Source organism: Carassius auratus, chromosome 42, assembly GCF_003368295.1.
Source record: "Carassius auratus strain Wakin chromosome 42, ASM336829v1, whole genome shotgun sequence".
Lineage (NCBI taxonomy): Eukaryota > Metazoa > Chordata > Actinopteri > Cypriniformes > Cyprinidae > Carassius > Carassius auratus.
The window spans coordinates 5,706,471-5,724,359 of NC_039284.1; the positions used below are offsets into that span (position 1 = coordinate 5,706,471).

General features: G+C 35.8%; 1 protein-coding gene and 1 non-coding gene across 3 annotated transcripts; one reads left to right on the forward strand and one right to left on the reverse strand.

The window, feature by feature from the left end:
* Positions 1–295: 295 nt before the first annotated feature.
* trnas-cga (transfer RNA serine (anticodon CGA)) lies at positions 296–377 on the reverse strand. Its single transcript has one exon. It is a non-coding gene; the product is annotated as a tRNA-Ser (tRNA).
* An 8,769-nt stretch (positions 378–9,146) lies between these two features.
* LOC113060481 (paired box protein Pax-9-like) lies at positions 9,147–17,051 on the forward strand. 2 transcript variants are annotated; one of them, XM_026229413.1, is made up of 4 exons: positions 9,147–9,342; positions 9,861–10,493; positions 12,471–12,610; positions 15,929–17,051. In XM_026229413.1, the coding sequence occupies exons 1-4, from the start codon at positions 9,339–9,341 to the stop codon at positions 16,145–16,147; spliced, it is 996 nt and encodes a 331-aa protein (XP_026085198.1). In that variant the 5' UTR covers positions 9,147–9,338; the 3' UTR covers positions 16,148–17,051. The 2 variants fall into 2 exon arrangements, with proteins under 2 accessions (XP_026085198.1, XP_026085199.1); XM_026229414.1 differs by lacking the exon at positions 12,471–12,610 and having other exon boundaries at positions 9,152–9,342.
* Positions 17,052–17,889: the final 838 nt, after the last annotated feature.

Here is a 17,889-nt window from a genome sequence, read left to right on the forward strand (position 1 = left end):
ACATTCAGCCAAGTATGGTGACCCATACTCAGAATTCATTCTCTGCATTTATCCCTTCCAAAGTGCACACACACACACAGCAGTGAACACACACAAACCGTGAACACACAGCCGAAGCAGTGGGCAGCCATTTATGCTGCGGCGCCCTTGAGCTTGCTGATTTGCTCAAGGGCACCTAAGTCGTGGTATTGCCGGCCCGAGACTCGGACACACAACCCTAGAGCTAGGAATCGAACTCTCTAACAACTAGGCCACAACTTCCCACAAAGTACTATTGTTTCGCAGAAATAAATATCGTCACGAACAGGATTCGAACCTGTGCGGGGAAACCCCATTGGATTTCGAGTCCAACGCCTTAACCTCTCGGCCACCGTGACTGACGAACTTAGTACGATCTAGCCAGTCGATCCACAGTATTGTACTCAGAGCACTTATACATCTACAAGGATTTTGAAATGGATAAGTTAAGACGCTTTGGAACATTTATTGGATATACAGATATTTATACAGATATTACGACACCATTGGATCAGAACATTTAAGACATTCTTCGTTCGAGATAAAGAACCTTCGTTCATTTTCCCATTCAGTCATTATATAATAAAAAAAAACAGACTGAAAAAATGTTAGTAGTTCATATTAGCTTTTAACCAATTCAACCAGACGATCCATGTACTTTTGAGGATTATTGTAATACGATCGACCTGTTGGGGGTGCTCCAGGATCAGTATTGGGAAACAGCAGAAGTGGGATCTTCTGTGGTCTTCAACTGTACATCAAACACAACAATACGACGTATTGTACAGTAAGTGATGTTCTACTGTATTACCCTGTGGTAAGGCATGAATGAGTTTAGTTTTTAATTGTAAGAATTTTGCTTGCTTGTATATTGCAAGTACATAAAAATAAATGATGATTTAAAAACAACCCAAACGCTGGCTGAAATGTGGACAAACCCAGCGACTGGGTTTAACCCAACCTTCTGAGTAGTTTTATTTAACTCAACTATTGCTTAAAAATTACTATATTTCTTGCTTAAAATTAAATTACAACTTATTAATATGTTCAAGGAACATTTATCCATAATTTGAATAAATATGCTAATAAACATTTTCATTTGCTTATTAATACATTTTCACCTTTTGATTATTGCCCCTAGTAATTATGTGTCTGATTTTTTATTTCCATTTGTGGTATTTTAAGCCAGCCAGTAATTTTTTTAAATAATATTTGAGTTAAATAAAATACACAGAAGGTTGGGATAAACGTTTGACCCAACCGTTAGTTCAAAACAGATGAACGTGATTTCACAAAGAAAAACATGCTCCTGGAGCAACATCCCAATCAACCTAATATGAGGAAAAAGTTTAAGGCTAATATTAGGGATACATTGTAGGTTTATGGGTAGTTATATATTGGACAGTAATGTTGTCCTAGGTTCAACAAAAGATGGTGATCCAGGAACATGTCTGACTTGGCAAAGTCACAGTGACCGTCATAACAACCCAGTCTACACCCAGTGCTGGGTTGTATTTAACCCAGCAGTTTTTAGAGTGCATGTATAGGATACTGCAAGTATATACATGCTTGTATTTATTTATTTTTCGCACGTTACTTAAACTGTTTAGAATATGACAGCAGGGAGAATTCGTGTACAGAAGGTGAACGTTCAACAGTACTCTTTTTTTTTTCTCATCCATGTATTAACAAAAAGTGAACAGCAGAGGGAGCTACTTCCCCATCATTGTCTCACCCTGAAGACGTGAAATGGAACCGCTAAGACTGCAATGGAATGTGTCCCAATGCGACAATGAAGAAATTCAATAAAATAGAAAGTGAGGCATGCCTCTTTTTATTTTTTGTCAAAATGACACCACCCATGGGCCATGCCTCTGCAAACAAATTCAAAATTATAATTGGTTTGTTCTTGATGAACTCGGTACAAACGTAAAGAGAAGTTGGAAATTAAAGTGAATAAATTATTTTAAAAAACAACAATAAATAAATAAATAATGAAAAAAATGAAGTAGCCTACAACATTTAAATTTGACTTTGGGATAGGCCTACAGCATTTTTAGCAGCCGATTAAACAGTTGTCCGTGTACAATATGGCTAAATGAAATATAGAATGAAAACGTTCGTGTTAATTTTTGATGTAAAAAAAATATTGAAAATAGGATGAAATAGGTTGGAATGGAATACTTACTGCTAATCAAATACAGGTGAAGAAACGCTGTCGATGTGATCGATGCTTAAAACCATCGTAAATATTGTTGATTGTGTCCCTCTATATGTTTTGGCCCCAAAACACCCATCGTTAATCTGCAAATGTCCTCATTACGGTCGGATTTAAGTTACAGGAGCAGTCAACCTTTCAGGGCTGTTCACTCGCGAAGCAGTTTAACAGTGTCGATTCCATTTGGTAGATAAAAGTTATGGTTATCAATTGATCCTTTTATAACGTAAATGATAACTTTTAATTGCGTAATGTAATCCAGACATTTGTATGCAAATTACAAAATCAATTTATGCAACAACGTAGGCTACTGTTATCTATAAAACGTAACTTAAACTTTTTGGAATCTTATAGCAATTACATTTTTACTAAAAAAACAACGTAGACAATTGATTGGTTTATTGTATCTTATTTTTTTTTGTTATTATTATTTTGTTACCATTAACTGCCACATTAACGCGACCAGTTGTATTTAAAACGCTTACAAAACCGCAATGTTATTGATGCTTGTGACATGCTGTCACTGACAGAGCAGAGCTTAGTTGCATAAACAGTCACTATATTAAAACTGTGTCTTAAGAACTATAGTAGTTTGACTGGCAGTTAACCAAGTGATCAGTTTGACTTGTTGGATTCAAACTAGACCATTCAACTGATTTCAAAAAGTTATGACAGGTCTTGAAGGAAAAAAAGAGACCAACTTTCAAGACTTTTCTATAAGAAGTTTTATGCAACCGGCCATTGAAATTGACCATATAGAAAAACTGGGCCCAAGACTCTCATTGTTCTTGTGACTCATCTGGAAAGTCCACAGTTGGCCTAACTGATCTTTTTCTCATTGTAGACCTGAAGCAGGAGCCGATTTACTGAATTATTATACCTATACATTTGCACACATTTACCTAGATCAAACTTAAGGGTCCTTTTTTTTTATTGTGATGCTTGCTGCTGCACAATGGTGCATATAGCTGTATGCAGTGTTGCTACATTTCTTTAATATACATGTTGGCTTTCTTTCATGCTGTAGGCCAACTGTTTAATATGTTTTTATTTATTTATTTATTTTGAGAAAACGGAAGAGATGAAGTATAAATTATTATATTAGCTAATTTAAAAAGGGGTTATATGGGTGGATCTTCGCATTAGTCTGAACAAAAACTGCAGTATGGATTATTGAAAATGAACATTCATTCTCTGCCAGCAGGAGGCGCTTTTGGAACGTCAGACATATAGTGGTTTCCCTGGTAATAGCTTTAGCTCTGCTCATACAGGCGACTTTATACAATGAAAATGCCATCGAAACTTTTCTGAAGGCTGTAATTTCTCTTCATTCATATAAAAACACGAATTAGTCAGAATGAGAAAAGTGTGAAAAAATGTATTATGAGAAAAGTGCACTGATTTACCATCTTGTGCCTGGGCTCAACTCAATTCAAACTTTAAAATACATTGAATTTTTTTTTTTATTTTAACTACAATTTTAAATAAAACTGAAAAAAAGAGGAATTATTCATTTACACACCTAAGGATTGTATCAACCAAAAAAGAATGCGTTCTCCGATCCTCCTCATAAATGAGTAAGCGTATTTAAAACAATAAACATATAATAGCTACCACTGTTGCTCAATGGTGATAAACACCTTAAACGGCAAACGTTCGCGTGTCCGCGCTTAATGTGCATCTAGTAGGCTATGAAAAGCATTTTAGGGGGGCCTTGGCTTTTAGGGGCCCAAGACGGTCACCGACCTTTGACTAACGGGTAAGTCCGCCCCGAAGCCTACTGTTTTGATTTAGGCAATGACAAGTGACTGACACCCAAATTAAAATGACACATTCACATCTTAGAATAATTACGATGATGAGTTATGAATGACACGACTTAGACAGACGCCGTAATAGCCTGATGATAAAAAGGAAGCCTTTGTAAAGATACGCAATCATTAGCTCTCTAACATCAGACCATTTAACTTTCCGGGGAATAGACTGATCGCCTGTTGCATAGCCAAATCATAAGCTGAAATATATGCTACCTTAAACTGAACCAATCAAAACCCAAAGAAACATCAAGCCAATCAATTTAGAGAATGTCCAAAAAATAATCTGTTTAAATTACAAGCACAATGTTAAGTCAAATGCAGTTTTTGTATTGTATATTGTATAAAGTTATTGCATAAGCATATAATGCTGGCTGCATTTCCTCCCAATTAGTTCGTTTGCGCCGATTAAAAATAAATGTATCACCATAATTTTGAAATGGCAAAGAAAAATCTTCTTTATATAATATAATATTCTACTGGCAATCTTATATAATCTTCCTTATATAAAATATTAAGACATTTTGGACATTTTTACTCGACATTACACTGGCCATTTAGAATCAACCGAACAAGCTCTTCTGTCTCTTGAAAGTTTAATAGATTATCTATCTACATGAAATCACAGACGTCAGAAGGCCAAGCAATTATAATGACTTACAAAGTTGCTTGTCAAATGACCATGCGAAACCATGACCATTTTCCCTGGATGAGATAGTAGGCTATATAATATTTCTGGGCTGTCCTTGAAAGCTATTTTCATCACACACCCGAGCTAATGTTCCAGGCAGAAACAACCGAGACGAGTGTATAAATAAAGATATGCTAGTGACCGCAGAGAATGTTTCTTCAGAGGTGGGTAAACACTTGGGGTCTCCACTGGTATCTAATGATACACGAAACAATTAAATTGGTCTAATGCCTAAAGAGTGGATGGCACTGACTCGAACCATGCACTTTCCGTTCCGTGTTTATGAATAAGAAGCCAATGCCAGAAGATACATGTCCAAGACCGTATCAAAACACTGTCGTAGCCCCTCAAATATGCCCCAAACAATGGATCTTTTTGATTATTTTATTAGTTCATGTAAATACTCCAATGCATGCTCGTCGCAGAATCACATATTTGCTTTTGCGTTCATCCGTCACGTTTTAGGAACATCCAGAGCATCTTCTCATCATGGCCCCCCACAGCTGGACACACACTCACTGATGGCATCGGCTTTACACTAAAGAACACAGAGAAGATGAAATGATTGAAATCATTGCCACATTCAGTGATCTCTTCATTTCTGGTCCTGAAATTCTTTGAGCGTGCTTATTAAAACGAGATTAACTAGTCTAAATGTACAAAGTCATTACTATCAGAGGGACAGATGCTTTCAAATGTAATGAGCACATGGCAGTAGAGATGTGTGTAATGAGTCCAAATAAACTTCTGGCTTCCAGCCTCTCGGACCATGTGTGCGACCAGTCTTTAAAGCAAACTCAAATGTTAAGTTAAATGATAATAAATATAATAATAATAATTATTAATACTAATAAAGCGCTGTTATTTCTGTTGACCACACAAGATACATTTTATTACAATGTATAGGCTAATAATGTCTAATAAGAATAATACATTTATACGTGCAGATTTTTTTTCCCCAAGAAGGACAGGATGATAGGATGCTTTTGCGACGAAATATATATATTTTTAAATGTGAGCAGCACTTGTGATTCTTAGCGCACTTTTTCGAATGAAAAAAAAAAAAGTTCGAGCTGTGGTCTGTAATGAACAAAAATGATTCTTCATATATTTTGGATGTGTTATAGATATATATAACCGATCATTTGTATGAAATCATATTCCAGTTCGTCAAAACATTCAACGCAGACATAACGAGAATCATATAGCCTAAGAAAAATAAATAAATAAATTATATATATATATATATATATATATATATATATATATATATATATATATATATATATATATATATATATATATATATATATATATATATATTATTGTAGAGTGCTGAAATCTTTTGACTTAAACAGACGAGCTGTCATGTTTGTAATCCTATAGAGATGGTTCACCCAAAAAATTAAATTCTGTCATCATTTATTAATCTTCATGTCATTCCAAACCTGCATGACTTAATTTCTTGTGGAAAGCAAAAGAAGATATTTTGAGGAATATCTCAGGGTTTTGATTGTCCATAAAAATAAATGTCAGTTGTACAAAAACTGTTTCGTTACCAATATTCTTTAAAATATCTTCTTTTGTGTTCCGCAGAGGAAAAAAAGTCAAGTTTGGAGCGACATAAGGGTGACTAAATGATGACAGTTTTCTTTTTGGGGGGGAAGAACGATCCATTTAAATCTTACAAAGAAAGACACAGAATGTCATAGAAATAGTTATTATTATTTTGAGCGGTCTGTGCAGCCGCTTGTGTCAAAGTAAACTGCATGGCTGTGTACTCTCATCCGAGACACTCATCTTCATCAGCTCCATCCCAGCATAGCAACCGGCGATAATTAAGCAATAGCTACGATGTAGGAGAAATTCACCATATTATAATGTCTAATAACTAAAAACAAAGAAATTATAAACAAAAACCGATGCCAGAAATTATGCATTTACACAATTGTACATAGACCTCAACATGAAATAGAAATGTGCGCTTTACTACAGTAGCCTATTATATAAAAACGATAAATAAACGAATAATGTGATTCAAAACTTTTAATAGCGTTTCTAATTTGGGTCTTATTAGGTATCCTATTCTAACTTTCCATTATATATATATATATATATATATATATATATATATATATATATATATATATATATATATATATATATATATATATAATTCATTCGTGAACAAGAAGTTCATGGTGTCTTGGAAAGCCACTGAGTCTAATATCATGTGGGTCTGTTCCACGCAAAGGCTGAAAGTGTGGCAGAAGCAGGCTGTCTTTCACATCAGTCTTCACACCTCATTAACGCACCCCTTTCTCTGTCTCTCGGTGGTCAGTTAGTGTGCTATAGATTTATGCTCTCTTTCTGCAAGCATAGCAAAAGACGCACGAAAACATTAAATGCAGCGAGTAAACTATACCCACAAAAAAGCTTTAAGACATCCCAACAGTTAGCCTAACCCTCTGGAGATATTTTTCCTTCGATATATGCGCCTCCAGAGACACTTCACCTAAATACAGCATGCGATCACGTTTAAATCAAATTTCTTTCGCTTAGTTCGCAGTAGTCTGCTCCGCGTTCATTTTGTCTCCTCGCCCCCGGCTGAAGCCACAAACAAGCCAAACCTATAATGTTTACTTTGGAGGTAGTTCTTCAGAAAGCAAGAGTCTGATTTGAATAATGTAAATGTTTTGTATCTCCCTCAGATCGATTTAGAAACTAGTTATTTGGGGGATTTAAGGCATCTCAACAAATTGGAATCGTTTTAGTGAGTAGCGACACAACAGAGGAGATGGGCCTTAAAAACCAGCCCAGATGAAAACACACTGTTGCGGTGCTTAGTATATGACAGAAGGTCGAGCATGAGATAGTAGCATTCTAAATTAATTACTTTTTTGACAATGCTAAAATTAACATAAAGCATAATTGAACACCATTTCACTTTTTTTTAATCCACGCAACGTTCCTTAAACGGATACAACAATGAATAAAAAAAAACTCTATAGATTAGCCTAAGCTTCGAGATTTCTCAGTGAGATTTCAGATGGAAATACTCTGAACGCTAAGAGAAAACCAAACGCTGATAGGGGAAACCATGAAAGGGCTCCAGTCTCTTGAGTAAACAGGAAACAACAATAATACAAATAACGTGCCACTATCTTTTCCTTGGCTGTCATTGTGTTCAAACAGGCCCGAGCGCAGCTAAACAATAGGCTACCAATCCTTTCTACACCTGACACTTTTAAAGGGGTTTCAAATCCTGTAGGCCTCTACATAAAACGTAGACCTATATATACAAACAAATATATTTAATAACACATATATGCATGTCTACACCTATAACATAAAAACATGATATAATAATAGGCTACGTTTTTTTAAAGATAAACGTTTCATATAGCCTACCCTATGTGTATACCGACCAATTAAACATAAAACGATAAACGAATTTATTGACTGAATATATACCTCTTTAACATTAGGTTAGTTAGTTATTAATGTTATTAGTGATAGCTCACGTTTACTTATAGCCTATCCTCAGCATCAAACACCCCGGACTAGTGTGTTTACTCTTTTCAATAAATAAGTCATCACTTTACTTCACTTGGCATCATAATACTTTGAAAATAAAAGCTTAAAAGAAATTCATTTATGGCCTTTTCGAATTCTGCATATTTTTAGCACATAAGTGACAGAAATGTCAGCCTATGTTCATAGGAGTTCATAAATAAATAATAATAATAAATAAATATATATATATATATATATATATATATATATATATATATATATATATATATATATATATATATATATATATATATATATATATATATAATTATTATTTTTTTTTGTATGTTCTTATTTTATATAAAGCTGAATAAAAACATTAACATAAAATGAATTTTGGGCTGTTCCATGGTCACTTATTTAAGTTAATTGTTTAAGACAGAAACAGCACGACTAAACGTTGGTTCTGGAACTATATGACAAAATTCTAATGCATTTGTAAAGATGCCATTTTTAATCATTACTACATGAACCACTTAATAATTTGGACGCGTATTAAGTGCAATTAAAAAAAAAGAACTGACCCGCAAATTTCTCCCCGTTTTAGTCAATTAAATAATTAGAATTTATGCTTATGAAACAAAATTAGAGTGCAATGTTTCAAACACTTACCATTCTTAGATCTGTCTAAAAAGAAAACCAACACTCGGGTAACCCTGTCCACTAGTTCAAAAGCGAGAGGGGGAATCTTATGCCAGTGCGAACGCCTGCTTGTCAAACTCGTCAGCCAATAGAAAAAGAACATGGAAGAAACGCGCGGTTTGATTGGCTGGCAGACACCTAATTTTGGAGACTTGTGTAAAGGGCCAGCCCATCATTTTCTGGGATTGAAATGTAAGCCTGTGCTCCGTGCCATCAGGAAACAGAAGGCGAATTTTCCTCTCTTGCAACTAATCACTATCGCATCCGCCTCGGACGCTTACTTTTCATTCACATCAACTTCGTTGCAAAACTGGACTCGGAACAGGTCAGAAAAGGACATCATAGTGAAGTTTCCTTTTTCATCGGGAGGCTTAACGCAATGGGTAAGATCCACATTTCATGTTTTTACATGAGAGCAGGCATGCATAAACACTTTTGAGGGGAAATGGGTTAGACAGTTTAATAGCTATGTATCGTGCACGTCTCGACTCAGACTTTTAAATCGACTGATGCTCTGACGGTCAATTCGGGTAACAGAATAGTTATTTGCAGCGGATGAGCTTAATCGCGTCCAGAACTGGGGTGCTTAATGTGCAGTTTCGTTTATCATTACCTACATGTTAAAGAATGTGATGAACGTGATGAACTTGTGATTTTTTTACATAATTTGTAAAGTAACTCTTTTTGTTCCACACTATGCATTAAAAAGTGAAAGATAAAACTGAACATCAACTGCAATCTTTGATTCAATGCAAATATAAACAGCACATAACGAGTAAACTTACTGAAGCATTTATGCACAAGTTCTTTTGTTTCAGACGCGGTTCAGGGGCTGGTAATAAACAAATAAAAAATCTGATGTTTTATGCAATCCTTTTTCTTCATATATCTGCATCACTAGAGCCAGCCTTTGGGGAGGTGAACCAGCTAGGTGGTGTTTTTGTGAACGGAAGACCCTTACCCAATGCCATCCGGCTCAGGATAGTAGAGCTGGCCCAGCTGGGCATCAGGCCTTGTGACATCAGCAGGCAGCTCCGCGTCTCTCACGGCTGTGTGAGCAAGATTCTGGCTCGGTACAACGAAACCGGCTCAATACTTCCTGGCGCTATTGGCGGCAGTAAACCCAGGGTCACGACCCCAACCGTGGTCAAGCACATTAGGACTTACAAGCAACGGGACCCCGGCATTTTCGCTTGGGAGATCCGAGACAGACTGCTTGCGGACGGTGTGTGTGATAAATTCAATCTGCCCTCTGTCAGCTCGATTAGTAGGATTCTCCGCAACAAGATCGGAAACCTGTCTCAACAGAATCAGTACGAGTCTAGCAAACAGGGCCCTCATCCCCAGCCCCATCCCAGCCTGTCTTACAACCACCTGTACTCGTATCCAACACCGATCTCAGCCACTGGGACTAAAGTACCAACTCCGTCTGGCATGCACTCTCTTCCTGGACACATGGCAATGCATAGGATATGGCCTTCCTCTCATTCTGTTACAGACATTCTGGGCATTCGATCAATAACGGAGCAGCAAAGTAAGCATCCTCTCAGTTTTTGGTAAAAGAAAGTCCTTGTCCGTCTGAGTGCGTGTGGGGCATGCGAAAAGACATTGTTTTCGAGCCTGTCAAAAGTGTGTCTGTGCAACAGAGAAAAATTGAAAGATGATGTTTGGTAGTGATGGGAGACCCAAAACGTTAGGAACATTATGCAGTTCAAAAGTCTGTGATTTTTTTATTTTTTATTTGACAAATATTTTATTTAGCCTATCATGTACCGGAAGCCCCCCCCCCCTCCTTTTTTTTTTTTTTTTTTTTTACACCGAGGTGAGATGATACAGCGTGCTGGAATTTGTGCAGAAGCCCCACGTTTGCTTTGAAACAGATGGTTTAAGGCTTTTAGTAATAATTAGGCAGCGGATGTGGAATATTTTGGAGAACGAATACTCGGCGCAGCAGAGCAAAAAAATAAATAAAAATAAAAATAAATAAATAAATAAAAATTAGGTGTTCACTATGTGTTACAAGACTAGGCCAACATTTATCTCTCAACTCAACTCCTCACAAAACAATTTAAGTTTACTTGCAAATGTCTACACAGCAATGTTGTGCTTTTCAGTAGCCTACCATCTTGAATTCACGCCGAAAGCATTTAATGTCACGATTTATTTTAAGCAATATAGGCATTAAAATTAATTTAAGAGACGTCGATTTTATGGAAATGGAAGCACACGTAGCCTAATACATCTCTTTCAAATCGGGTTGTCTGTTCTCTGTGGTGTGTTTTGTACAGTAAAATGTGAAGGCCGCAGCCTGTCCTATTTAACTGTAGTTCTTTGCCTATTTTCAATGGAAATTTTGACATTAATGTTTCAAAGGCAGAGCAGGATTTTGCGTATAGGCGGCCTTTATAAACCATGAATGCATTTCCAAATTATTAGCAGATGTTTAGGGAAGCTTTTGAAAACCCAAATAAAGCATGATGTTAGCTACATTCGATAAGGTGTAGATTGCAACCGTTTCACAAACCACAACATTATGAAGCACACACCAACAAAACATCCACAAACACATACTTTTGGACAGTTTGTTATCATTTAGAGCTCTCTCTCTCTCTCATGCACACAGAGACGCTGATAGTTGTTGCTCAGACATCATCTGCATCCGGTTTTCATGCTAAGTAGGCTACGCATTTTAATTGAATTTGGTCTTTGTAACTGTAGATTTGTTTACCCTAATCGACCTTTTTTTTTTAAATAAAAGAACATCTAAATTGATCTCCTAGACCCATACAATCGATTTGCTCACTCCAACAAAATATAGCATCGTTATTGTGTATTCCTGTTTATACATAGTGAAACAATACAACGAAGCACACAGATCCCGTGAAGGCAGGGGAAAAAATCTACTTTGTGGCCCTCTCAGGTTACAACACTGGTGGGCTTGCTTTTCCAATTTCAAACTTTAGGAACCGTGGATAATATAATATCCATCAGGCACAAAGGGGAAACGGCTAAAGTAAATCTAATTTGTCCTCCCAGGAAGATTCTGGGTAAATGCTCCGAGGGACTCCATGACAGTGTAATCTTTATCTGATGTACTGACCACATCAATTCACATTTTTATATCTCTTTTGCATCTTCGTTTGAACAGAAATATCGCATATATGCAACGTGTAAAGACATCATATATTTGATTTATTTAATTTAAAAACATGCTTTAGCCTACGTCATTAGGATCTTAACCTGCTTATGAAATACGAAATACGGGTTTGGGCCAGTTTACGGTAAAGGCTGCACACGCTATATATATATATATATATATATATATATATATATATATATATATATATATATATATATATATATATATATATATATGTTTAGTGAGTATGGTGAGTCTGAGATGGTTGACAGTACAGCAGCTTGCACTGAATAAGTTGTGCTTGTGGCAGGTCTACTCCCCACGCTTGTCCTGTCTGACTTCAGTCTTCCATGTCTCTGTTTTGCCCCCCAGTTAGTGACAGTCCGTCCTTTCCCAGCGCCAAACTAGAAGAATGGAGAGCTATTAACAGGAGTAATTTTTCACCAGCGAATTCTCCACTAGTCAATGGTGTGGATAAGCCTCACTTAGAACCTGAAGCAAAATACACACAGGTAAAGCAGCCTCCCATGTTAACAGAAAACCCAATCAAATCCAATCTGGAAGGAGCAGGGGGAGAAAAGAAAACCTGATTCAGCAAATTAATAGTAAAAATTCCATAACTTCTTTTTTCTTCTCTTAATTCCGTGTGTGTGTAGGCTAATAGAGTAGGTTATGTATGCGAGTGTGTTTCTTTGGCGTGGGCGGGCATCTGAGGCCTTGTGCAGAATATGTCATTTTCTTTATAAGAAGTATTTACAAATTATATTTAGTATCTCACGTCAAAATTAACGACAATGTTTAGCCTAACTGTGTTTGTTTTTGCACAGCTGTTTATGTGCATGACTAGCTGTTTGTACAATGCAACGTTCATGCGTGCAATACCCCCGTGTAAAAATGTATTCATATCAGGCAATACTTATTTGAGAGCGTAATACTGAGTGAAATACTATGACAAATAAATTTGTAAAAAACGTTTTGATCTAATATTTTTTCGATTTTTGCCTACATTTTGCATAGTTTTAAACATTAACCAGTATATTTCCTGATTAAGAAACTTTAATAACTTGAATTATGCGTTTATTTGTCATAAACGTGTCAAAATATGTTTTTCTATGATTACACGATTTTGTTTTTTCAGAAGAAAAATATTTTTTCCAGTTAAATGATTTTTGATTTCTGTGCAACATGTTCATATCCAAAATGAGCCGAAGAAAAAATAGAACAACAATAAGGTTAAATATTATTAGCCGATCAGTTTATGATTAATTATTCTATAATTCAGTTTCAGACTGTAAATATTTTGTGTACGGCTTTGTATCGAAGTCTTATCAGTTACTTATTACATTTTATTAAGTCTTTAAACATTTGCCTTACATACATGTAAATATATAATAAACAATAAATAAATATTTTAAGTGGTTATCTTTGTTTTTAATGCCAATTTATACCGGGAGTCTCCCTCCTAAGTCAATAAATATGCATTCTATTATACTTTAATAAACACGTGTATTACAAGTATTTATATTCTTATACTCACCAGAAACTCTCGGTTTGCTAAACCCCTGACCTGATTTACATTAGCAGTACTCGGATTGATATTAGGCTACCATCATCATTTTTGTTATTAATATGCTATTAAGGAAACCCGTTTGGCTCGTAGTTGGTTGTTCTGAACACTGTTGTTTCACACTTAAGCGCCGTACCGACATGTAAAAGACAATTGTTTTTGTGTTTGTAAAGAAACTCCTGCACCGGTGTGTTGGCTGCTCGTGCGCTTGAATGAGAAGGGAGAGTGTGAGCGGATTAAGCGCGTGCCATCCGGTGCAGACGCTCGAATTATTTATTCGCGCACTGCTGGGCAGCAACAAACAGACTGACTAATCGTTTGTTGTGGGTCTTAGAGATTTATGTGTCGTGGAATACGATGGAGTAAATCTTTGTTAGTGATGCTGAAACATTGTTTTGGCGTAAGTTATGCGCGTACTGATTGAAACCTAAAAATTAGAGTGAAGCCTAGTTTGCTCAAGGAATGAAGACTGTATCCTTTGGATAGATGATGAATAGCACTAACTACCGAATGTTTGAGTCTGTCATCTTGGATAAATGATCGGAAATCACGAGTCAGGCTGTATTACGCAATAAATGAGGACAGTGAATAGATAAATCACTCTGGCTTAAAGAAGTTATTTGTATCTGTCACAAAGCCCAATAGCTTGAAACAAACAAACAAACAAAAAAAGAATAAAAAACAAGAAAAGTAATTGCAAATTAATCGTCATTCACACGATTTTAATTCAAATAGATTCGTCTCTCATAACTGAAATAAATCGATACATTTCATGTACATTTACCGTACAGTGAATTAAGGTGTAGGTTGCTAATAAAATCATAAAATTTACTGATTATTTTTAGTCGTATTTCGAAAACTTTGTTTAATCACAAATACCAAATGTGTTATTGAACTATCTTAACCTTAAAGCATAACGCGATATTAGTGTATGTCTATTACTTGAATCCTCTAGACACAGCGTGATGACATGCTTCATTAACAGACACAATAGCCCTGACAGAAATATCATTTGGAGGATAAAATAGGACCTACATTAAGTTTACTTAATTTAATGTTATAATATTGCTTATAATGATGTAGAAAAACAATAGGCTAACTGAAATCGGATGATCTGGTCATACTTAATACAGCGAACGATTGAAAGAAATAATTAGAAAATAATTTGTCACTTCTTATTTTAGTCAACTCCTAAGACTACACACATTTTTGTTTAAAAATATATCACCATATATATGCATAAAACCTATTTTACATCTATTGTATACAACAACGCACAAATTCTTGTGCAAAATATGTAGTATAAGGACAAATACATTTTTGTCTAACATTTTGTAATCACTATATATATATGAATATGAATGAATATATATTTATATATTGGAATGGCGCAGTAGTTCAGGACTGATTAATTCCGGCGATTGGATTTTGAGCTCGGTAAAATTTTATTAACGATGTGCAAAAAGTAGGCTACATTAGATTATTTTAGTAAAATCATACTGAAGGAAGCTTTTTAAATAATAGGAAGCTAATAAAGCAACCGCCTTAAAATGTTCATATAAGCCTGTGTGGCACATATAACGCTGGGAGGCTATATGGAGTGTCCGAAAAAAATAAACATTAAATCCATGTGAATCCATGTAAAGTGTAACATAAAAAAAAGTTTTTTTTATTTTATTTTAAATAACCTTAAATGTTCGCTATGGCTTTTTTGTTTTATTAGTTCGTGCATGACTTGAATCATACAACGAAATACAGATCATTGCAGAATGCAAATGGTTAATTTCTATGCTGTTTAAGTAATGAATTAAAAAAAATAATGAATACTATAGATGTATGCATGTATGTGGGAATAGAGCTAGGGGTCAAGTCATAATGAGTAAATCATAGGCAAATAAAAAAGGGGGGAGATTTTATCTGTGGAAAACATTTCCAGTAGTCAGAGACCACCCTGTCAGAATTTCTTCCTTTATGTTGAAAAGCTTTGGTAAATTCCCCTCATCCTGAACTGATATTGACATTCTGCCAAAGCGTTTCAGATATTCCTGCTCTTGCATTTCCCTCCATAGAGCTTTTCCATTTCCGTCATATCTTTTAATTTCATATCCTTTATCTCCATTCACAGACTCTCCAGGAAACTCTGTTTTTAACATTCACCCGTCACTATCTTATCCTCGCTGTCGTGATATCTTTATGTTGACATCTCAATAGCCATGTGTGGTCTACAGCCAGAAGTCTTACGCTCCCTGCTCTCTGTTTTCAGATGCCGAATGGATTGCCCACAGTGAACAGTTATGTCACAGCTCCCAGCATCCATCCTTACCACCCTCCCACCCAAGTGTCACCCTACATGGGGTACAGCGGCACCACGTCGGCCTATGTGACCGGCCCCACATGGCAGCCGCCCAGTGGCAGTGCTCTCTCTCCCCACAGCTGTGACATCACCACCCCGCTGGCCTTCAAGAGCACGACTGCCACGTGAGACTCCGTCCATTCGGTCGCCGCCTGGGCTCTGTGACTGTAGCACAGTGGGGTCACAGAGCAGAACGGAAAGACCACAACAGAGAACGAGAGAGATGGGGTAAAACACAACAACTTGGACTTTTTCATCCTGGCTCTCTCTAGATGGACCAATCCTATTGCTTTACAATATTTATAAAAGACATGTCGGATGAGCCATCCACCATTCTGTATGCCCACATTCTCTTGCTCCATATCAGCATCTCCCACTTGCACAGGACAAAAGAGCAAGAGTGAGAATATGCAAAGGCCATCCTGTCCGATCTGATTTGAGCAGAGGATTTAGCAGTAAAGAACATCAGCAATGGTGTGCAGTGCACTTGGTCTGATAGTGGTGGGCATTCCTCATGAAACTGCGTCATCACTAGCCCGAGACAAATTTTGGTGCTTCTCTGTGAATATGTTGTTTGTTTTTGAATGTTTTTCCAAGAAATTGATTGAATATGCAAATCTCATGTAAAACAATTGACCAGTTTGCATTTAAAAAAAAAATTCCAGGGTGTTAAAAATGGCTAATGTTTAGATGTTCTGCTTTGTTTCTTTTCTTTCTTTTTTTTTTTTTTTTTTAAATGTTTTTGATAAAAAAAATCACATTTTCGTCTTTTTTGGATACCAGTTTCACTTCACTAAAACTCTATGTCAGAGGTCTTGGGAAAAGTTATTACATTTATTTATTAGATTGTAAGGTACGATGAATGAAGTGCAACTGACACGGCACCAGGGAGAAGAGGCATTATGTGGGACAATGACGCACATTCTAACAGGAGCATTTATTCATGCAACATTAACGATCAGTGAAGCTGCACACCTCCAGACATTGCACAATGAAATTGAATGTATCTTATTAAAAGAGTTGTGTAAAAAAACCCTGTTGAATATAATTGTATTTCATTATTTATGTGTTGCCTACATTAATTCGGATGAAAATGTGTTTTATATTTCCATAGCCCTACTATATACTAACTAATTGTCTCTGTTATTACTACTAATTAAAAAATAATAATTAAGTGTACTAATTATAACTATTATGTAGTTTAATATTTATTGTTTAATTAAATCCTTATAAACAATCTCTGATGACGAAATGAAAGATTATAGTTCATCAAAATCCTCATCCCATTAAAAAAACAAACAAACAATGCTTTAGACCATTGTTATTAATTTAGTAAATAGATGTCATTTATACAGAGATGAGATTTTCACAGTATTAGTTCTCTTGCCACTTGAATATTGAGGGAGAGAAAACTTTTGTCTCATGTGTTCAATTTACTAATCTACCAAAATAAATATCATTCAAAAAGAATAGTGGACAAAAAAGTCTTGATTTAAAGGACCGTATTTCTCTCAATTTTAAAGATAAATACCACACATGGCAAATGTAAGACACAAATGTCTTAATTTATTTGTTCTTAATTAACTTAGAATTGATGAGACTCAAGCAGAATTTATTAGAATTTCTATATACCCAGCAAGAGAGAGAAACACACACACACACACACACACACACACACATGCAGCAACATGAATGCACAAACATTGCAAGGCCTTTCAATTCAGGCCACACATTCCTGAGCACTCTTGCCTCTGAGCTTTGTCTAAAGTCAGACTTGATGTGAAATGATAAGGTTATGAGAAAAAGGAAAAGCTTGGATCAGTGTACTGCATGTCATAATGGGGCATAAAACTTCCCATCTATTTAAACAC